Below are 24,000 nucleotides of genomic sequence, written 5' to 3'. Positions count from 1 at the left end.
AAAACAAGGACGTGACGAGAATATGATAAATACATGAGGATGAAACAAAGGAAACTGAGGAAAAATAAAGACAAGAGCATGGATTGACTACGTAAAGATGGAGAAAATTTAGACGAAAAGATAAAATAAAGACGGGAATACAAATTAATGAAGGGGGAGGAGGAAGCAAATAGAGAATTGAAAGACAAAATAAAGAAGAGAGAGGGCAGACGAGGATGTAAGAAGGAAACAAGGACAAGAGGACAAGAAGACAAGAAAAAGAAGACAACATAAGAACAAAAGCCAGCCAATATGACACAAGAAATTTCCCCCAAGAAAGAGAAAAGAAAATGATTAAAAGAGATTACAGTGAAAAAGATAAGATGAAATAGAATGCAACATCCTTCTCTCCTTTTCCACGGAAAATTATTGTTCTTTTCCACGTAGACCATTTCGTCAGCGGGGAAAAAAAGTTACCTTTACTGTGAGTGTTGGGGAAATCGTTATCGAATCACCTCAGTAAATCACTATTGACATTATTGCTGTTATTACTCCTATCACTAGCACCATGATCGACCTTATCACCATCACGACCTCGCTTATCACTCACGCACGCACGCACGCAGTCACGTGACCTACCGCCCCACCTATTGTCCTTGCTCACTGGCCTCTGCTCAGACATGCAGACAAACAAACGGTGAGATAGACAGTATTTACACACAGATAGACAGACTGTTATACAAATAGAGGGAGATTGAGAAAGATTGATGAACAGACAGACAAACAGACAGACAGACAGACAGACAGACAGACAGACAGACAGACAGACAGATAGACAGACAGACAAACTTTTCTTGTTGAAATGACTGGTCTAAAGAGTACCATGTCTGTCTTTCATATGTTTTACAGTGAAATGGTACTTTTTTCTTCATCTCCTCCTCCTCCTCCTCCTCCTCCTCCTCCTCCTCTATTTCCTCCTGACCTAAGTTCTCGGTGTCAAAGGTCAAGGTCAGAATTGATACTGTCGAACCCACTAACACGCTGGAGGAGAAAGAGGAGTCACGCACACTCGCTATCGGGGGACCTGGCGCGGTGCCAAGAAATCCTTCACCATCAGGATTTCTTGTCTCAAAAGGATCACGAAGACATCCTCCTCCTTCTCCTCCTCCTTCCCCTCCTCGTTCCCATTCTCCTTCCTTCATCTCTTTCGTCTTCTTTTAAAGCAAAAAATTGGTCTTAACTTGAATTCGTAACACCAAATCATCACACTCACACTCACATCACCCCTCTTCTCTCCATCCCCCTCACCAAATGACGGAGGGAAGGATGGGGCGAGGACGAGAGGGAGGAGGAGAGAAGGAGGACGGGAGGACATTATTTGGGTGGGGGGATGTCACCAGGGCGAGGGATTTCTCTCCGCCATCTTTGCAGAGTCATTAAGATAACAACAGGCCGCAACTCTAAGCCCAGGTGACATTAACAGTGGGGGAAGGCCTCAGGCGACCCCTTGTGTGTGTGTGTGTGTGTGTGTGTGTGTGTGTGTGTGTGTGTGTGTGTGTGTGTGTGTGAGTGAGTGAGTGAGTGAGTGAGTGAGTGAGTTAGTGAGTGTGTGTGTGTGTGTGTGTGTGTGTGTGTGTGTGTGTGTGTGTGTGTGTGTGTGTGTGTGTGAGTGAGTGAGTGAGTGAGTGAGTGAAAGAGTGAGTGAGTGAGTGAGTGAGTGAGTGAGTGAGTGTGTGTGATCTTGTCAACTTACTATTAAGAAGATTAACAAATCACCAGTATTTTGTGAATGTTATTGTATAGTTTTAATTTTACTGAAAATATCTGGACTACGGAATGTGACACATGTAATGCTATATGTACACCTTAATTTACTAATAAGTGTTTGTGAAAAGAATATTGTACTCGCTGTGGTCAATAAACTAAACTAAACTAAAACTGTGTGTGTGTGTGTGTGTGTGTGTGTGTGTGTGTGTGTGTGTGTGTGTGTGTGTGTGTGTGTGTGTGTGTGTGTGTGTGTGTGTGTGTGTGTGTGTGTGTGTCTGTGTGTCCTCTCCTCCCGTCACCTCTCTCCCACTTTACCTCAAGGCAGCCCATTAAAACCCTCCTCTTTCATTTTTTTTTCTTTCTTCCTTTCTCCTCTTCCTGCTCCTCCTCCTCCTCCTCCCCCTCCTCCTCTTCCTCCTTCTCTTTTAGTGGTCATTGCTTCCTCTTCGGCAGCTGTGACTGGTGCGTAATAGGAGGAGGAGGAGGAGGAGGAGGAGGAGGAGAAGGAGGAGGAGGAGGAGGAGGAGGAGGAGGAGGAGGAGGAGGAGGAAGAATAGGAGAAGGAGGAGAAGGAGAGGACCACCACATAAGAAAAAATAGAAAACACACACACATACACACATACAAAAAAAAAAAAAAAACGTTACCTGGGTTGAGTCGAGAGTGCTGAAGATTAATGAATAAGATTAACAAAGGCAGGTAAACGTGACAGCAGGAAGCGAGAGAGAGAGAGAGAGAGAGAGTGTGTGTGTGTTGGATGTGGGTGTGTGGGTAGATGAGTGGATGATATGCGGTAGGGAAAGTCACTCTTCAATTAACCACTTTGGACGTTCGTGATGCCAAGGAACAGCTTGGCCAACCTTCCCGCCACCTGCCCCAGCTGTCACTCCCTTGCACACACACACACACACACACACACACACACACACACACACACACACACACACACACACACACACACACACACACACACACACACACACACACACACACACAGTCTTCATCCACCCATGCCTAATCCCACGCACACACTTACTCGGTGACCCCGGCGGAACCAGAACCAGAGTGGAACAGGGTCGCGCGGCTATGGACGGGAGGTGGTGCTGGGTCTTGGCACCGCACTAAAGACCCTCTACTGTGACGCACTAAGGGAGGTTCACAAACCTTCACACTTTGAAAAGGTACATAAGCGGAATAGTGATGAAAACTAACTTGAAAATTAATGAAACTGATGCAAAAGGAACTAACATGAACACTAACAATTTCCACTTCAGTCAACCAGCCAGGTAGTCAAGGAGGAAGAGGAGGAGGAAGAGGAAGATACCTAGTAAATTAAGGAAGAAGGAAAAGATAACACACACATTTACTATAGAAATCACGCTTCTTATCAAACCAGTAACAAGAGGAGGAACAGGAGGAGGAGGAGGAGGAGGAGGAGGAGGAGGAGGAGGAGGAGGAGGAGGAGGAGTAAGGGTTTATAACGAAATCCTCAGCAGGGGCAGTAAAAGTCAGGGGCGGAGCGGCTGGGGAAGAATTACTTGAGTTTAGATCCGGACACACGTCTCATGAATTCCGTGTGTCGCTATCCCCGTGTCTCCTAAACCTTGGAGCCGATGCCTTCCCGTGTGTCTCGTGTCCCCGTGTCTGTGTCTCTGTATTTCCGTGTCGGCCGCGTCTCTCCCTCAAGCAAGGCTAGGCACCCATTAACGTGACTCAGGTGTAGGGGGCTCAGGGCTCAGGGCTCAGGGCTCAGGGCGCAGTCCCGTCACATTCACACGCCGCGTCCGGGTGTTTTTAGGGAAGGTTTTCAGCGTGGAAATGGTAACTTTGTGTGTTTTGGGTCATTTTTACGGTGGATACTTATTTATTTATCTATGTCTATCTATTCATTTCTGTATTTATTTATTATTTTCTCTTTGTTTTTGTTTTTATTTATCTATTCATTATTTTTCTTTGTATGTGTGTGTGTTTCATGTGGCAGCTAAGAAACAGAAAACCAAAATAACGAAGACGAAGAAACGAAGAAAAATGACGAGGAAAGCGAAAATATCGAGGAACCGTAAACGAAAACGTAAAATCATTAACGTACAGTACCGTGAAAATTTACCAAAGAGTAGAAAACAAACGAAAAAACTTTAAAACTACGAACAACTATAAAGTTTACAAGAAGCGGAGAAAAAAAAAAAAACAGTGCGAGCTGGGGAAGAAAAATAAAAAAAATGAAGTTAAAGAATGCGAAGGTAAACTTGCTTCTATATTTTACAACTGGAGAAAATAAACACACACACACACACACACACACACAGAGAGAGAGAGAGAGAGAGAGAGAGAGAGAATGTGTGTGTAGGCTTAACGACTGGAGGTACTTTACTACTACTACTACTACTACTACTACTACTACTACTACTACTACTACTACTACTACCACTACTACTGCTATTACTACTACTTCTACTACTACTACTACTACTACTACTACTACTACTACTACTACTACTACTACTATTACACGTCACAGTCTTTACGCCGCCTGATGTTACACTGAAGTCGTCATTGCGTCATCTACTCGCCTTACGCACTCCACCCCTACACTCTCCACTCTCACACTACTCCTCTACTCCACTCTCACTCCGAACTCCACCACCTCTCCGCTCCCAAGCTCTTTTCATCCACTCCTATGTACCATACTCTACATATTCCACTCTTCCACTCGTCCTCTAGTCTACTCTTATGTTCCTCACTCCACCTACTCCACTCCGTAACTCTTTTAATTCACTCCACATCCCTTGCCACTCATTCACGTCTCCCTTTCCTATGCCATCACAAACAAACGTCCTATCTACTCCCTCTCTCCTCCTAACACCAATCTTCCCCCACTTCTCCACTCCAGCCATTCCAAACCACCTACACATCTCTCTAAATTTTAATCCCTTCCACTCCTCACTCCGACACACTCCACATAGAAGGCTTAGGGAGTTATAACACTTCCACCAGCACCACCCAGCTTACGTCCGATCAGGGAGGTGGAGGAGAAGGATTCTGTGAACTGCCACAATGGAATAAATCGAGGGAATTGAAGGGAGTGGACCAGCCAACGTCCCTTGAAGCGTGGCACAATGGGGCGTAATAGAAAGGACTGGATGCGGGCAGGTCAAGCAAGGGGGCGAGATGGTAGAAACTTGTGGCAATGCTGAGAAATGTCCTCTTTTATTGAGAGATCACCCCGACTGTCAGTGTGTGTGTGTGTGTGTGTGTGTGTGTGTGTGTGTGTGTGTGTGTGTGTGTGTGTGTGTGTGTGTGTGTTAACGTAAAAGTAAGTGATATAGGATTGAGTACAGTGTGGTAAAGTAAACGGTCATTACTACTACTACTACTACTACTAGTATTGGTAGTAGTAGTAGTAGTAGTAGTAGTAGTAGTAGTAGTAGTAGTAGTAGTAGTAGTAGTAGTAGTAGTAGTAGTAGTAGTAAAGAGAACAGAATAAATAAACAGGAATGAATAAAAGTCAATGAAGTAGAATAATATCACCAAGAAAACCCCACCACCACCACCACCACCACTACCACCCCCACCACTACTCTCATTCTATTATCCTATTACTCCCAACCCACAAGAGAACCCCAACCCGCCACCTGCCCCAGCGGTCACCCCGAGGCACCAGGAGGCGTGTGGCACTCAGCATATCTTGGCACCGCGCTCCTTGTCCCTGACACTGTTTCCCCGCGCCTGGCACTACCTTTGTCGCTCTAGTGCGCCCATTCTACTGTTGTTGCTGCTGCTGCTGCTGCTGCTGCTGCTGCTGCTACTACTACTACTATTACTATTGCTACTACTACTACTGCTACTATTACTACTACTAAAACTGTGCGACTTATATGGCTGTCTCCTTTGCTGTTTGTTGTGCTACTGCTGCTGCTGCTGTTGCTGCTACCTAACCTAATCTATTACTACTAGTACAAATATTAGCTGACAAACTAGCCCAACCTAACGTACCTGCACTTAATACAGCTGACATTCATGTTTGCCTCTCTCTCTCTCTCTCTCTCTCTCTCTCTCTCTCTCTCTCTCTCTCTCTCTCTCTCTCTCTCTGTGTGTGTGTGTGTGTGTGTGTGTGTGTAATGGGCGTACTTTATCTCCCCAGTGGTTGCCGTGAGCCGCTAATCTTGGCAGCATCCTTTACGCGGCTGGCACTGTCCTGCTTGGCCCGCCTGGCACCCTCCCTCGTCCCTTGGGTCTGGTCATCACTCTGGCACCGTGCGCACACCCGGCCCCACACCACCCCGCTCCGCATCACCACCCACCCACCCAACCCCACCGCGCGCCACGCTCTGCGAGCCGAGCTGACACGCACGCACACACGCGCTCAAGGTCATGATTACTATATGAAAAGAAACACTAAATGAAAGCTTAGGCGAGGCTGCGTAAGGCAGCGGTACTGCTACCAGCGTGACAGTGTCCTTACACACACACACACACACACACACTGCCCCGTCCCCAGGGGACTGCTTGTGCTATACACTAGGGACCAAACACAGTAACCACACGGGAGTAGACACATCACGGTGTACTAACCCAGGTGGCGTGGCTCTTATATACCTTAGGCTGTGATGGAGCAGAGCAGCCCAGCGGAGGTGGTGTGGCGGGCGCCCGGTGGGGAGAGGAAGGTTGGGACAGGCACACCGCCCTGGGGCTGCTACTGCCTCCCCCCGGCGGCCAGGTGAGGGGCGTGTTGCAGCCTTCAGAGTCCGGCGTCTTGGTGGGCACCCAGCGGGAGTGATATTCGTCGGGCTCCTGCACCCAGAAGCCCTTGCTGTGGGGCGTCCTGGGGCTGGCCGAGGAGCCGCGCTGGTTGCCGATGGGCGACACGCTGCCGCCGTGGTCGTTGTCGTGGCAGACGAGGCTAGGCACGCTGCTGTTGCTGCGGGGTCTGTTCCGCAGGTTATTGGTGAGGTTGGCGTTGGAGAGGTTGCTGGTGGAGCCTCCCCCAGGGATCTCCCTCACCCAGCCGCCGCCCTTGGGGTCTCGCGACCAGCCTTTCCGCCTCTCCTCCCCGTCTCGTCCCCACATCTTGTTGTTTATCCCACTCGAGTTATAATTACCCTCAGCCCAGCCATTACCTCCCCCTCCTCCCCGCGCTCGACCGTTCCACTGACTGAACATCACACTTCCCCTCCCTTGTTGGGTCACTCTATCGTTGCTCCGTGGCCAGGGCGGCGGCGCTCCACGCGATGCCTCACATCACCCCAGGGCTCACCCCGCCGCCTGGGCGCTGGGCTCTGCGTGCCGCCGCTCACCTCAAACAGGGTGGCGAGTGTGGCCCATGGTCGACACGCACATTGCTCCACGCCAGCCGCACTCACTGCACACGCCGCTATTTCCTGGATACTGACAACTCCGCGACACTCCGTGAACGAGGCACTGACAGCACTCCCCCGCCGCCCCCAAGGGAGACGCGAGCACAACGAGTTCTGTACTGGTGTAGCAGAGGAGAAGACGCGCGTGTGGAGTGGAGAGAAGGTGCGCAAAACACAACTCTCTCACGGCGAGTCCATCGGGGCGCCCCAACCCTCCGCGGCCAACAACCAAGCCCAACTGGGTGGCTGCGCTGCCTGAGCCTGCCTCCCAGACCCAGACACCTTGCCAACTCCCTCTCGCACTCACCCCAGCACACGCCACCCGCTCCTCCGCCTCCCCCAACACCTCACCACCCTACACACACACTCTCTCTCTCTCTCTCTCTCTCTCTCTCTCTCTCTCTCTCTCTCTCTCTCTCTTTTTCTCTCCCTCTCCTTCCTGGCTCTGCGCATGCCCTTCCACTCATCAGCTCTGCATGATACCCTCCAAAACACTGACACAGCAAACATAACGCGCTACTTAGGGACCTCACCTGTGCACGACCGCCTGTGGCCAGGTGAGGCACAGCTGAGGTGATGAGCTCATACGTGCTAAGAGGATGTCTGCTTCCCTCTAGCACTTTCTCGATTCCTCTCTAGTCATTCCCAACAGGCGGACGCAACAGACACGCCGACAGACCGCCTCCGCCGTCCTTCCTGCGTCAGGGAGGGGCGGGTACTCCTGGGATTGAGGGAGAGGAGTGCGAGGGCAAGGTGAAGGTCGTGATGATGGTGGTGGTGGTGGTGGTAAGAGGCGCCAGGTGAATACGAAGAGGTGAATGTTGTAATACTTGGAGAGAGAGAGAGAGAGAGAGAGAGAGAGAGAGAGAGAGAGAGAGAGAGAGAGAGAATATACACAGTAAAAAAAAAAAAAGGCAAGTAATATTGAAAAAAGTACTCCTGTGAGGTCCACCCTGTGTTGTCAAAACTGGCCGCGTACTGTACACACACACACACACACACACACACACACACACACACACACACACGCCTGGTAGCTCAGTGGTTAGAGCGCTGGCTTCACAAGCCAGAGGACCGGGATTCGATTCCCCGGCCGGGTGGAGATATTTGGGTGTGTCTCCTTTCACGTGTAGCCCCTGTTCACCTAGCAGTGAGTAGGTACGGGATGTAAATCGAGGAGTTGTGACCTTGTTGTCCCGGTGTGTGGTGTGTGACTGGTCTCAGGCCTATCCCAAGATCGGAAATAATGAGCTCTGAGCTCGTTCCGTAGAGTAACGTCTGGCTGTCTCGTCAGAGACTGCAGCAGATCAAACACACACACACACACACACACACACACACACACACACACACACACACACGTTGACAAAATTCCTGGAAGCACATTACGGTCCAAACAATCTGAAAAAAAAGCACATCTTGTGGGTGGCCGCTTTTCCACATCCTGCCAGACACTTCCCGTCCCCCGGCTTGCCTCCGTGCCACAGCTGGATCTCCAGACAGGTGCAAACAGGTGTACGCCCTCCACACATGTCGTTATCCCCCGCTTCACCTGCACTGGGGAACTCCTTTCAGCAGCTGATATGTTGCACCGAATGAGGTTGCTTGTAAGGCATCTTATCTCTATAAAAGGCTGATTGTGGTAAGCGAGACTATGGGAGAAGCAGCAACTGGTGTGTTGGCCCTAATAAGTTGCTTATAAGATATTCTAAGCTATATACGAATTTGCTTCCTTAACTCTTTCAGTACTGGAAGACATTTTTTCCTTGTGATTTGCGTACGATTTTATCTTATTAACATTAGGAAGGGTCTATAGCGGTCAGAAGATAAATGGCCACAGTCTTCACTATTTCAATCTCCCTCAAGAGTTTCTGAAGATGTATAAAATCACCATATAGTAAGCAAAATGTATATAAATACGCGTCATGATACTGAAGGGATTAGCATCTTCTACAATAGATGCTATCCTGTACTAAAAAAAAATGCCTTCTTTAGCACATGAATTCCCGTAAAAAGCCCATATTCTATAAAAAAAAAAAAAAAAACAAGCAACACCAGTAAGGAAAACGCAACACTCGAGACTAAACACAGGCTAACCTTCCTTCAACCCTTCCACGCATATGGCAATGTGACGCATTAATGATTACATGACTCTTTCCCCCACGCTCAGGCGAGGACAAGGAGACGGCCACGAACTGGGACGCGGGACACATGCAGGGACATTGACACTGGCCCTCGCGACGCACTTCCAATGCCGAGACGCACAGACCAAGGGAAAACAGCATGCGTGTTCATATTGTTGGTAGTGATGGTGGTGGTGGCGATGATGGTGGAGGAGAAGGAAACAGCAATGATAAGATGATAACGAGGTGATGTATGTGTGTGTGTGTGTGTGTGTGTGTGTGTGTGTGTGTGTGTGAGAGAGAGAGAGAGAGAGAGAGAGAGAGAGAGAGAGAGAGAGAGAGAGATGAAGAGATTAAATAGGAACATGAAGAAGGCGAAAAATATGAACACGGATGACACGAGGAAGCAATAAAGAGAAGGGGAGGAGGAGGTGGTGGTAAAGGAAGAGGAGGAGGGCAGGAGGAGGGGCAGGGGGAGGAGGGGAAAGGGCAAGTACCCGGGTCATCTTGCCTCTGATCTTCTGAAGTTATTCTAAGGCATTGTAACGTCACACGGCCGTCACAACTAACACACTGCCTCCCTTTTATACTTGGGAGAACAAGCGGGGAGAGATGAAGGAGAATGGGGGCAGAAAGTGTGAAGTGTGACAGGGAACACTTAAAATACTTCACTAAAATACTAAATGTTTTTCTCATTTTCTGCAGACATTTTAAAGACTTTCAATCAATATCCAAATGTAAGAAATGACGTGTTCTATTTCTACGGTGGTGTGTTACCGAGTGTTCTCACTTTCTGCGACGAGGAATAAAAGAAAACTCAATCACCTGGCCTACAAAATGAGGGTAGACTATTATAAATTTCTGCCAGAAGTAGTTTGCCTTCAGTGTTCCTCGGGTAAATTCAATCTCACCAAATTATGAGAGAAAAGAGGTGTGAGTGTATGTAAGAAGTGATGTTTGAAGGACGTAGGAAAGTTAGAAGGTATATCGCCATCAATATAAGGAAGACAGGTGTAATAACTAGAGATGCAGGTGTGAGTGTCTGTAAGAGAGTGACGTTTGAGATACAAATATAATCAAGAAGCATAATCATGAGCACAAAAGAATTGCAAGTGTACGAGAGTAATTTGTACTACAGAAAAGCTACAAGACATATCACCATCACACACACACACACACACACACACACACACACACACACACACACACACACACACACACACACACACACACAGGTGAACTCATTACGACATACAAAAAGGTTCAAGCGATAGTGACACTGATGACTTTTTCAACCTCCTTCCCTTCACCCCTCTCCTTCCCCCAGCTTCCCTCACCTGCCCACCACGTGTCACGCACCTGAGGTAAGTATCAAAAACACTTTGCTCTCACCACGACTACTTTCAAAGACAAATAAATGGGAAAAAATGATAAAAACAAGCACTATAACAAAACAGATAGATAGATACACAGATAGATATATAAGAAGGAAGATTAGCAGATAGATAGATAGGCTGATAGATAAATAGATAGATAGATGGATGGATAGATAGATACATGACGAGGAAGGCAAGGAGTGATGATAGTGACGACTCAATAAGACAAATGAACAGAAAAATGGCCATGAGAAAAAAAGAGAGAAAAATAATAAGGGTATAATAATAAAAAATAATACAACAACGCTGACGACAATGATATAATAATGATGATATAGTGATGACTGATGACACTACCTTACCCCATTACTTTCTCTCTCTCTCTCTCTCTCTCTCTCTCTCTCTCTCTCTCTCTCTCTCTCTCTCTCTCTCTCTCTCTCTCTCTCTCTCTCTCTCTCTCTCTCTCTCTCTCTCATCCTAGCCTCGTAAAAATACCCAACATAACACGCCATAGAACATTATAGCATTTTTAAGACCCTCCACACGCCCTTGCGCCTCTTCTCCCCTTCTCTGCCACGTGGCCTGGGCGTCTACAAGGTGCCCTCAGCATAACCCCCAGTCCCTCCCAGCCCCTCCCAGCTCCTCCCAGTCCCGCCCAGCCCAGCAAAGCCGCTAAGATCAGACAAACAATACATATTCTGCAAAGAGGTGGAGTGGGGAATGTTTGCCTGACTGGCCGCTCCTTATTAGGTCCCATGTCTTCCTCCTCCTCCTCCTCCTCCTCCTCCTCCTCCTCCTCTTCGTACTGTCCTCCTAGCCAGCCTCACTCCCTCCTCTCCACCTCCACTATCTCCTCCTCCTTCTCTCACCACCACTTCCACTTTGTCCCTCTCCAGTGTTCTCTCCTCCTCCTTCTCCTCCTCCTCCTCCTCCTCCTCCTCTTCCTCCTTCCTCTCACCACCACCTCCACCATGTCTGCCCCTGCATCTTCCTCCTTCCTCCCTCGCCCCTCGCCACCCCAGCAGCGGTCAGTGGCCAGCGCCGCCCTTCAGGTAGGTGGAAGATCCTGTTGGCAGCTGAGGGAAGGGAGGCACGGAAGAGACGCAGCAGAAGGCGAGGCAAAAGGAAGAGGAGCCGACTTTTGCGACCAAGTTGAAAGGAAAGACAAGAAGATATAGAAGTAGAAAAAGAAAAGAAAGGAAGTACAGGAAGAGGAGGAAGGAAAAGAGGTGTTGAAGGAATGTTGGATGGACGGGACGAGGTGAGTGAAAAGTACGTATTCATTCATGCTCTCTCTCTCTCTCTCTCTCTCTCTCTCTCTCTCTCTCTCTCTCTCTCTCAAAAGAAGAAGAGCGTGATCAAAACAACGAAAAGGAGAAATATAATAGTAAAGTGAAAGGAAAGGAAAACATGGAGAAGACGAAAAAAAAAGGCTAAGAAAAGAGGAATAAGAGAAAGGAGAAGAATGAAGGAGGAGCGTGAAATGAGAATACAGCGGTACCTCGTAACTCAAAAACCTTTCAATTCCAACAATTCACAATTCGAACACATATATTTTTTCTCTTCTAATTCAAACTTGGCGCGCGACTCGAACATAAACCCATCGCTGCAGACCACGCTACTCTGTATGTGTGTGTGTGTGTGTGTGTGAGAGAGAGAGAGAGAGAGAGAGAGAGAGAGAGAGAGAGAGAGAGAGAAGTAAGAGGGCGAGAGGAGGTGAGAGGAGATGATGAATAAAGGGTGGACAGGTGAGAGAGCTGAAGCTGGTTGGGCTCATTGAGAAAACAACCTCCTATCTCCCTCTCTCCCTCCCTCCCTCTCCTCTCCCTTCACCTCTCCCTTACAAACAGAGGGCGGGGCGACCATGCTAGAGACAGGGTGAGACAGGCGGGCAAGCTGAACAGAAGCAGAGGAGAGCAGAGAGCGAGACAATGAAAAACAGGTATGGAGAGGAAAAATAGACGGAAACAGGAAGAAAAGAGACAGTTGAATGAGGAGCAGTGAAACAAGGACAAGACAGACACGAAGGGCAGTTGGAGAGATGTTAAGGTAGGGAGACAGAGACTGGGAGAGACAGAAGAAGCTGGTACTCTCAAACACTTCTGTACTTCACCTCCACTATTTCAAAAAGCTTTATTTAAATTTACACCAATTTTTTAAGGTATTTTTAAGGTTCTAGAGGCAGAGTGACAATATCTCCACACTATTAACTGGAGAAACTTTGCTAATCATCTCTATGGCCTTGGAAAATAGTCGTGATGAGAGAGCAGAGCGTTTCTGAATACGGGCCACGGAAAGACGCCTTGAAAGATGCAAGGTACGGAAGGACGGATAGACAGAAGTGTGATAAGCTTACAAACCAGCCACGTCCAGCCTTATCCAGCTAGCGAGGGGCGGGGCGGTACATGGAACAAGAGAAGTGAATCACCTGGGCAAAGCTGTCGACACGAGCATTCATTTTCACCTGTGTAGATTCACCTGAGGCCTGAGTCACCTGGATTTACCATTTACCTAGTCAGTTATTAAGAGGCTTGGGTGTGACTCAAAAGAGGGCTATCTATTTGAAGAGAGGGGATATCTCTCTCTCTCTCTCTCTCTCTCTCTCTCTCTCTCTCTCTCTCTCTCTTACGTCCAATTTTCATCCATTATTCCATCACATTACCTCCTCTTCGTTCTATTTTTCTATTTTCCTCATCCTCACCATCTTAAAAACACACACACACACACACACACACACACACACACACACACACACACACACACACACACACACACACACACACACACACACACATGGTGGGTGATGGTGACTAATGGTGAGATAATGGTGTTTGTGGTGACTCAGATAGTGAATGTGCAGAGTGAGGGGAAAAAGGTAAGTGGCGTGTGTGTAATGTGGTTTTGAGTTTCACAGTAAAAGAGTAAATTGTTTGAAACGACTTGTTGTATGTTATTACTTAAGCACTGTGTGGGTATTACTGTATTGCTGCTGCACTGTATATCATATTGTGCATAGCAGTCAGTAGTACACACATGCCGCTGTTACTAATTCGTCTCGTTTCTTCTACTAAACATATTACTTTCACTTTTTTCTGTATTTCAATTAATCTATTTACTTATTTATTTCCAGTTTTCGTATGTTTAGACTAAGTAAATTTCACATCTTAATAATATTCTTCTTTTTTCTTTTCTTTTTTCTTCTTATCTCTTTCTTGTATTAAATTTAATGCGGTGTCAGTTTACCTAAGTTTCAGTAATTGTGTTTGAAGTCTCGTCTCTCTCTCTCTCTCTCTCTCTCTCTCTCTCTCTCTCTCTCTCTCTCTCTCTCTCTCTCTTGCCTCCTATTCTTGTCTTTATGGTTGTGTTTCCTTTTTATGTGTTTTGTTGCGTCCCATCTCGCCTCGTCTTATTCTACTTTTGCTTTTCCTGCGACAAACTTTATACTGGGTTCGCTTTCTTCTTCTTGAGACTTCCTGGGACTCACAAATGCGAACAACAAATAGACGGACAGATGAATGAAAAAGACGGTGAGACGAGTGGATGAATGTAAACAAACCAGTCAGTGTATAAAGAGAGAAAGAAAGAAAGAATCAATCAGTCAAAGAAAGGAACGAACGGACGGAGAAGTATGTCAATAGGTAGAATAAACAATCAAAGAAATTGATAGATAAATAAATAGGGTTAGAACGATAAAGAAATATCACACACACACACACACACACACACACACACACACACACACACACACACACCTCACCTGCTCTGGCTGGCTGTCGGGGAGATGAACGCACACACTTCCCATTCTCCACCCCAAGAGCGTCCGGGAGCGTCGCCTCCCACGCCCCACAATGCAACACGGTGGCACCACTAACACTGCTTCACCTCCCCCGCCACTTCACTAGGTCTGCATCACCGTTAACACTGCATTCACCATCAGATTCGTGTGTTGGTAGAGTTCCTTGTGTTCTGTGAGGGTTTGAATGCATGTTTCACTCAAGTCTTGCTGCACGAGAAACCCTCAACACATGCACGTGATTCCTGCACTACATCCAAAAATAATATTCAAGTTTTGCTACATGAAAGTCTTGTGCTCAACGACACACGTGATTCCGGCACCAACTTTCTTGTGATGTCTTGGCGTTGCTTGTGTTGCGTCCTGAGTACATGCAAGAATAACGTTTAGGTTTTACTAAGTGAGAGAAACTACAGACTACATGTGATTCGAACGCTAAATTCTTCAGTTTCACACACGACATTGCTACTCCTCCTGGCAAATTCCCGGTAAAACTTAGTGAGGCACGGCCAGGTAGGGCGAGGCGTGTCCTTACTCTGCGTACATGGCATCGCGTCCACGTGCCGCCCTCAGACCCTGCAGGGGGTGGAAGGGTGGAGAGAAGGGTGGGGGACGTCTCAGAACCTCTGTTTCCGCCGTGACCTCATAGTGGTTATGGGAAACTTTCCAGTACCCGAAGTGTCTTTACCTGACGTCATGGTAGCAAGGCCTCTTCCTCCTCTTCCTCAGTCTCTTGAAGACTTACTACTTGCTTTTCACGTCCTTAGGGATCTTCAAGTGCTCGTGGGTGTTTCTCTAAAGTGTCTTAGTCTTCATAAATAGTTCTTGGGATGGTGAACGATCTCCTAGAATGGCAGGGCTTGGTTTGAAGTATCCTAGTTGTTTCCTAGTGCCTCCCAGGGCACTGTACGGGAGTACTGTAGTATCCTGCCTGAAGTGTTCTTGTGAAGGAGTAGTGGAGGAAGTCGCAATATGACGAGATCCTGGCCGGAAGGTTCTTTTGCCTGAAGGAGTCATTTACGATGGCTGAGAGGCGAGTGCAGTGCATCGTATTAGTGCAGGTGTCGTGTGAAGCGTCCTCGTGGCATCCTATGCCAGACTGTTGCAGGACCTTGAAGCAAAGCAGACCTTCTCCGAGATGGAGGGATGTAGGATCTTTAAGGACCGCAGGATCTCATATAGAGGATATTTATGATATCCTGCCGCCTGAAGGAGTGACTAGTGTAGCATCTCCTAGTAGCGCAGAACTCCTCTAGGACGCCGGACCCTGGAGGCTGGAGTGTGGCGTGCACGGCGAGCTGTCGCGAACCACTGCGGCGGGTGAATAACTAAGCCAGGGGTTCCTGTCTCCCTCGCCCACACATCGCACTTTGAATAAAGACACCACCACCGTCCCCACCACCCTTTCCACAACACACACACACACACACACACACACACACACACACACACACACACACACACACACACACACACACACACACACCCTAGTCAAACGTTATGTCATACTGTAATGTTAAGCGATGTTTTGTGTGTGTATGTGTGTGTGTGTGTGTGTGTGTGTGTGTGTGTGTGTGTGTGTGTGTGTGTGTGTGTCGCAGGGTCGCCTCACGAGTAGCGGCAAACGTCAGCCATATTGGGGAGTCAAGAACAAGGCATCCCAAGGTGACTCACATTTCAAGGCAGCTCTCTCTCTCTCTCTCTCTCTCTCTCTCTCTCTCTCTCTCTCTCTCTCTCAAGCCACACTAAAACAACGAAACACACATTTTACTTTTAATCCCACTCACTTCATTCTTCATACTTCATCACCATTACTATCAATCACCATCACTTTCAATCACCATCTCTTTCATTCACCATCACTTTCAGTTTCAAAAATCTCTCCCAGGCCCAAATCAAACACTGGCAGCTGTCGCTACCACTCACTTTCACACTTCACTCCGTCATTTTCACGGACTCAGCACTTCAGAAATGCTGTTTTCCAACGCATGACTAAACCAAACACTTTCACTCTCAACGCATCGAGAGAGAGAGAGAGAGAGAGAGAGAGAGAGAGAGAGAGAGAGAGAGAGAGAGAGAGAGAGAGAAAGGGGCCTTGTTGCCATACGTACAGATCATCACTCTTACAACCCGAGGTCACCAGGTCACACTTAAGCACACTTGCCAATACTACAACTTACACATGGGTACACTTATATAAGTCACACTTGAAAACACCACTGAGATCACACCCATCCCGGAGACTATACCTAGATTTAGTCACTCTGGGTCACACTGGGTCACATTAGCGTACTAAGTGTCACATCACGTCACATGGCCTCGCGTCACACAAACACGTTATGAGGCCAAACTAAGCCACATCGCATCACATCGCACCACATTATAAACATTACAAGCTCACAGTGTCACATCACGTCACTGCATTGCGCCGCATCACATCATCAAGAGCTGGCTACATCATTAACTCGGGTCACACCAGCCGTTACGCAACACCGCTAGGGATCAGGTCACGCTACATCAGGTCACATCACCACAACACGCCACTGAAACACGCCGCATCACATCATTATGTAACACACAGGCACTATAGAAACACGAGTCACACGCACATCAGGTCAACTCACAATCACCACTGCATTACCACCACCACTGCAACACCACGATCACCACTTCGCACGTCAGGAACCTGTTGGCTCGAGTCATCTGCCACGCCAAGAGATCGCTCGGTACCTTGCGATGCTACGGCTTTACAGGACTCCACACAGGCTGGACCATCACTGCCTCACTGCCTCACTCCCTCACTCCCTCACTCCAAAGTAGCCGCAGGTCCCCATCAGCTCTCGTTATGTCCCCGTCAACGCCTTCTTCAGGAGAGAGAGTCGCTGGTAAACCACACTAGCAGCAGCCACAACAAGGTTTACGGACACCTCACGCTGGCCCATAGCCCTTCCACCCCTTCCTTGAACCACCCACCCACAAGCCACCCACCCACCCACCCACTAACCTTCATCCTCCACCCTACCCAGACGGATTTTACCCAACATCCCTCACGTTCTGAGCCAAATACTCAGGTATACCAAAGTTTGCCATGGTGGTGTAGCTACAGAAGGGGTAATTACTTCCTTCCTCGGGATACAGGGGTGTCGGAAGGGAGCGGCAGGGACCGGGGGGATGCGTAAACAAGGTCCTCAAGTCCCTGCCGCTGCCTCTGCCCTCACAGTTTCTCCAAGTGACGTCATCTTTAGTTTTGTGCTGTCTGAAGATCTTGCTCCTACTCCCTGTCTATCCCGTCACCCCATGCCAACCAGCCCGGCACCCCTGCCAGACACCCAATCACCTCTAGCAGCAACCATGTCACCTCATATTATTAGTTATTCTCCCCTGTCACCCGCAACGTCATCCCTACCAGCCACCCTGTTACAGTCACCATTACTTACGATCTCGTCACTCATACGATCAAAACCGACTCTTATCTTTGGTATTCCTCAGTCACTCAGTCACTCCTCCCAGTCACACTGATCCCTGGTACACCTCGAACAACACACATGAGATCCCTAAGGAGGAGAGGAACGCCTGCCTCCTCCTCAGTTTATCGTAATCTTTCAATGACGATTATTTTCGTAAAGTAAACTAAAATAAACTTTATTCATCTCTCTCTCTCTCTCTCTCTCTCTCTCTCTCTCTCTCTCTCTCTCTCTCTCTCTCTCTCTCTCTCTCTCTCTCTCTCTCTCTGTGTGTGTGTGTGTGTGTGTGTGTGTGTGTGTGTGTGTGTGCGTCTTACCTTATCCTCTCTGTCCTTTTCTCTGTCTCCCGAGTCCGAAGACCTCGCTGATGTCACGGAATCCGATGACGATGATTTCCTCTGCAATAATAATAAAAGAGATAGTGACAACAACAACAACAACAACAACAACAATAATAATAATAATAATAATAATAATAATAATAATAATAATAATAATAATAATAATAATAATAATAATAATAATAATAATAATAATAATAATAATAATAATAATAACACAAATCTATAAGTTTACTCAATAAGAGATAATGAATAAATGCAACTTTATAATAAATCTTGGCATTGTTTGTAATTTCTAATATATTGAAATGAGAGAGAGAGAGAGAGAGAGAGAGAGAGAGAGAGAGAGAGAGAGAGAGAGAGAGAGAGAGGATCATTTGACCTGCGGGATGTATGATCCGAGTGTTTCCCATGAACCTCAGTGTGAAGTGACTGTCAGATCTGTCAAAAGTTGTAATAATATTCCGAAGAAGAAAAAAAACTAGTAGTAGTAGTAGTAGTAGTAGTAGTAGTAGTAGTAGTAGTAGTAGCAGCAGCAGTAGTAGTAATAGTAGTAATAGTAGTAGTAGTAAAACAATACCAAAAATCATGAGAAACACCACGCAACACAGTAATCAATACCACCACCACCACCACCACAACCACCACCAACACCACCACCTTTGCGCCTCTATCGGACACGATCAGCTGCAGGGGGAATGCAGGATTAAGAGGGATAAATGCTCTCCTAATCCCACTCATCTGGCCCTCCTCCTCCTCCTCCTCCTCCTCCTCCTCCTCCTCCTTCTCCTCCTCCTCCTCCTCCGTCGCCGCCGCCGCCACACAAACCACAGTGAGGCCTTCATTAAAGATATTAGACCGGGTAATCTAGGTTCTCTCTCTCTCTCTCTCTCTCTCTCTCTCTCTCTCTCTCTCTCTCTCTCTCTCTCTCTCTCTCTCTCTCTCTATATATATATATATATATATATATATATATATATATATATATATATATATATATATATATATATATATATATATATATAAATGGGAGGGACTGAAAAATTTAGGGAACCATCTCCCACTCCCCACATCTCTCTCTCTCTCTCTCTCTCTCTCTCTCTCTCTCTCTCTCTCTCTCTCTCTCTCTCTCTCTCAATTAGTAGAAAAAAAATATATATATATTTTTTTTTACTGATTAAGAGAGAGAGAGAGAGAGAGGGATGGGGAGTGGGGAGATGGTTCCCTAAATTTTTCAGTCCGTCCCATTTTCTTCTTAGTTACATTTTCTGTGATACCTGCCACACTACATGTTCTACAACATCAGGGTACACTACGGTAGACTTGTATTCACCTGATATGAAGAGGAAGAGGAGGAGGAGTAAAGAGTAGGAGGAGTCTAGGAGGCAGTAGGTTGAAGTAAAGCAAGGAGAATGATGATGATGATGACGATGATGATGATTATGATGATGGTGATGATGATTATGATGAGGAGGAGGAGGAAAAGGGTGGAGGGTGAGGGTGATGAGGTTGCTTAGTGACTCACCCTGCCGTCAATGGGCCACTTTGGGGTGCCCTTGTAGTTCCTGTAGCGCGATGAGGACAGACTGAGGTTCCTGGTGTTCTTGTCGGTGGCCAGTAGCTTGTCCCGCAGCCTGTAGTAGTTGCTGTTGTTGTTGTTATTGTTGATGATGTTATTGTTATTGTTGTTGTTGTTGTTATTGTTGTTGTGGCCATTGTGGTGAGCGGTGGCAGAGGCAGCAGTGCCGTTAGTGGCACTGGTCCTCGTCGGTGCCAGGTTGGGGGTGCTGGTGGAGGCGCGGTGCCTCCGGTGACCCTCACACATGCCTGGCGTCCTGGCGGGGGTGTGGTGGCACTGGGGGGCGGGGGGCGGCTGGTGGTCACGTAAGGACTTAATGAAGATGGCGGTGGGCACGTCCTTGGCTCGCCCCTCCGTCTTCCCCATCGGTCACCGTCAGTGGGGAGCGCCGCGCCCACACCTCACCATTGTCACCCGTCACTCACCCCTGAAACACACCCAGGCTCGTCACACACAACTCACCATTGCCTTTATCACCCTAACTTAGCCCAACCTAACTTAACTTAACCTAATCTAACCTAACCCAATCCAACCCAACCCAACCCAATCTAACCTAACCCAACCCAACCCAACCTAACCTAATTCAACCTAATGTAACTTAACCTAACCTAACCTAACCTAACCTCACCATTGTAACTGTCACTCACCCCTGAAACACACCAAAGCCTGTCAAACACACCTCACCTCCCGCTTGCCTCGTCACGCGCAGCGTTCAGTGTTGGCCTTAGCGGGGTGTGAACCAGATCCGCGCAGGTGTTCCGTCGCCGCAGGTGTTGCCTTGCACCTCTGCCGCACACTCATCACTCTCTTCACCTTCCCTCTTCACTCACGCACCCTGTAACTATGACTTGCCTTTCCTCTCACTTTTCTCTACTATCAATCTCTTCACTTATTTGCTTTAACGACTAACTTCCCCCTCCCACCCAGTCCTCCCTCACACACACACACACACACACACACACACACACACACACACACACACACACACACACACACACACACACACACACACACACACACCGGTAAGCGGCGAGGCAAATGGGCAAGTCTCTTAATGTGTGGCCCTGTTCACCTAGCGGTAAAAATAGGTACAGGCTGTAACTCGAGGGGTTGTGGCCTCGCTTTCCCGGTGTGTGGAATGTGTTGATGTGGTCTCAGTCCTACCCGAAGATCGGTCTATGAGCTCTGAGCTCGCTCCGTAATGGGGAAGACTGGCTGGGTGACCAGCAGGCGACTGAGGTGAATGTGAATTACACACACACACACACACACACACACACACACACACACACACAGTGGTTAGAGCGCTGGCTTCACAAGCCAGAGGACCGGGGTTCGATTCCCCGGCCGGGTGGAGATATTTGGGTGTCTCCTTTCACGTGTAGCCCCTGTTCACCTAGCAGTGAGTAGGTACGGGATGTAAATCGAGGAGTTGTGACCTTGTTGTCCCGGTGTGTGGTGTGTGCCTGGTCTCAGGCCTATCCGAAGATCGGAAACAATGAGCTCTGAGCTCGTTCCGTAGGGTAACGTCTGGCTGTCTCGTCAGAGACTGCAGCAGATCAAACAGTGAATTACACACAGTGTAATGCTACCCGCTCTTCTGTCACGTATCAAAACAAATGAGGGTTTTTGGAAGCCATTCAGTATTATTTCTATGTACATTTTGGCTTCCCTTGACTGTCTGATGGTCTTCTTTATCTTCTACTTAGTTTCTACTTCATTCACTCACTTTTCTATCATGTGTCAGATAAGACAACTTTAATGAAAGCCCAATGTATTTCACACTTCATCCTTGCTATCCTCGAGTATGAGGGTCTTTTCCACATACATTCCATTAACCTTTCCTTACTCACAATATAATCTACTTTTTTATCATGTATCAGATAAACTGTATATCTTAATTCTTCCTTGCCTTTCTAGAATGTGATGCTCGATTGCAGGTGTAACGCAGCAGAAGTCACTCAGTAACACCTGCCATCTCTCGCCATTCTGAAAGGAAGAGAGTGACATGTTACTTTAGGGGCGGGCAGGGCAGGAACCAGGCTAAAGATACATGTTCCCTCCAGCCAACTGACGAAGGAGGGCAAGGAAAGACTTAAAGCTACCGGTCAGGGCGAAAGAAAAGAGCATGAGTACCAGGAAAATAAGGGAAAAACAATTGGAAAATTAGATAAAGTAAGGATAAGTCTGGAAAAATCATAAATCAATGCGAATATTACGAAAATTAATAATAAATCAAGAAATTTTAAGGAAATCAAAACGAAATCGAAAATTAAATACTGCTACTACTACCTACTGTTATTTCTCCTCCTCCTCCTCCTCCTCCTACTACTACTACTACTACTACTACTACTACTACTACTAAGTACTGTTGCTGCTACTACTAATACTACTACTGTTACTTGTTCCTTGTGGTGAGTTCTATCGCCATGAGTGAGGTGATAATGGCGAGGAAGGATGATGGAAATGAAAATGATAGAGATGATGGAGATGAGTGGTGGAGAGAAGTGAGTCAACATGTAGCTATATGCGAGGAGGAGGAGGAGGAGGAGGAGGAGGAGGAGGAGGAGGAGGAGGAGGAGGAGGAGGAGGAGGAAAAGGATTTGCATTAAAGGAGGTGGAGGAGGAGAAAACACGACCAAGAAAATGCTATCTATCTGAACAACAACAACAACAACAACAACAACAACAACAACAACAACCAAGCAACCAACCAAGCAAACAAACAAATCAAAATAAAGTAGAAATGCGAAGAAGAGACGAATATGACGAACAAACGGAGAAGAAATAAAAGAGGAATAGAGGAAGGAGGAGGAGGAGGAGGAGGAGGTAATAGGTGGGATAGCCAAGGTGGTTATAATTAAGTAGTGAGGCTGCTGCAGGTAAGACTCACTGGTTCACCTTTCCTCCTTTCCTCCTCCAACGGCCTTGAGCTAACCAGGGAAGCAACACACACAATACCTACGTATGCACGCCTCCCCCCACACACGCCACACGCCACACGCACTCCATTGTGACAACACGATACACCACGCAATGCCAAACACACGAGACGCAAAACAACAGCAAACGAAGCAATAATCGTGGTAGGTATCAGCATACAGGTCTTCATGGCGTGTTAATGGTCTACACAGCTTTCCTACCAGTAAAGACGTCTCATTAAAGAAGAAAAGAAGAAGAAGAAGAAGAAGAAGCTCGAAAAAGGAAAAGAAGAAGAAGAAGAAGAAGAAACTCACAAATAGCAAAAGATTCACAAAGAGAAGAGAACTCATATGAAGACGACTAACCGATACACGCGAAAGAGGAAGAGGAAGAGGAAGGGTCTAACTCTAACCCGTAGTGGAGGGCGGCACAAGGCATCCAGCGGCTCACATCTCGCTCCTGCCTTACTGCTAACCCTCTTTGCATGCCATTACCACCCGCCCCTCCACCGTCCCACCGTCCCCGCGCCTCCCTGCGCCGCGCCTCACCCCTTAAGGGATCAATGGCGTGGCTGCCGACCCTAACAAACACCCCAAGGTCACTATCACGCCTTCACCTTCCCGCTTCTGACCTTGACCTAACACGCATCCTGCAACTAACAACTCAATGACCTTACACAAATTCAAGTGACCTGAACGAGTACAAGTAATATGTACGACCACCCTCTTCTGCCCAGTATTCCATTTGTTAGGCAGCTGAGGGTCAAAGGTCAACAAAGGTCATAACGGCCTGCTGCAGGATGGTAGTGTGTGTGTGTGTGTGTGTGTGTGTGTGTGTGTGTGTGTGTGTGTGTGTGTGTGTGTGTGTAATTCACCTCGGTCGTCTGCTGGTCACCAAGCCAGCCTTCCCCATTACGGAGCGAGCTCTGAGGTCATAGACCGATCTTCGGGTAGGACTAAGACCACAACATACTCCACACACCGGGAAAGCGAGGCCACAACCCCTTTCAGTTACATCCCGTACCTACTTGCTCCTAGGTGAACAGGGGCTTCACATTAAGAGGCTTGCCCATTTGTATGTGTGTGTGTGTGTGTGTGTGTGTGTGTGTGTGTGTGTGTGTGTGTGTGTGTGTGTGTGTGTGTGTGTGTGTGTGGAAGAGAAGGAAAAGAAGGAAGGGAAGGAATGTGCTGGAAATGGAATAAGGCGAAAAAGATGACAATGATAAAGAAGGTGGATGATTAACCGAAAACGAGGAGGAGGAGGAGGAGGACGAGCAGGAGGAAGAAGAGATGGGCAAATGAT

The 24,000-nt window shown here is 47.5% G+C and overlaps 1 protein-coding gene across 15 annotated transcripts in view; it reads right to left on the bottom strand.

Annotated features, from left to right (window-relative positions):
• LOC123519528 (NAD(+) hydrolase sarm1-like) overlaps positions 1-24,000 on the bottom strand; it is a 188,038-nt gene that overhangs the window by 150,795 nt on the left and 13,243 nt on the right. For 3 of the 15 annotated variants that reach the window (XM_045280899.1, XM_045280898.1, XM_045280903.1), the window contains 3 exons: positions 21,689-21,765; positions 19,723-20,203; positions 18,174-18,254 (listed from right to left, as the gene is read on the bottom strand). In XM_045280899.1, coding sequence (XP_045136834.1) covers positions 18,174-18,254; positions 19,723-20,142 — 501 coding nt within the window. In that variant the 5' untranslated portion in view covers positions 20,143-20,203; positions 21,689-21,765. Of the gene's footprint in view, positions 1-6,318; positions 7,400-14,356; positions 15,685-17,202; positions 17,309-18,173; positions 18,255-19,722; positions 20,204-21,688; positions 21,766-24,000 lie in introns of those variants that run through there. The other 12 variants (XM_045280896.1, XM_045280897.1, XM_045280908.1 and 9 more) reach the window with 11 other exon arrangements.

Source organism: Portunus trituberculatus, chromosome 45, assembly GCF_017591435.1.
Source record: "Portunus trituberculatus isolate SZX2019 chromosome 45, ASM1759143v1, whole genome shotgun sequence".
NCBI lineage: Eukaryota > Metazoa > Arthropoda > Malacostraca > Decapoda > Portunidae > Portunus > Portunus trituberculatus.
Note: the sequence above shows the minus strand (reverse complement) of the source record. Positions and strands in the feature narration are given on the sequence as shown.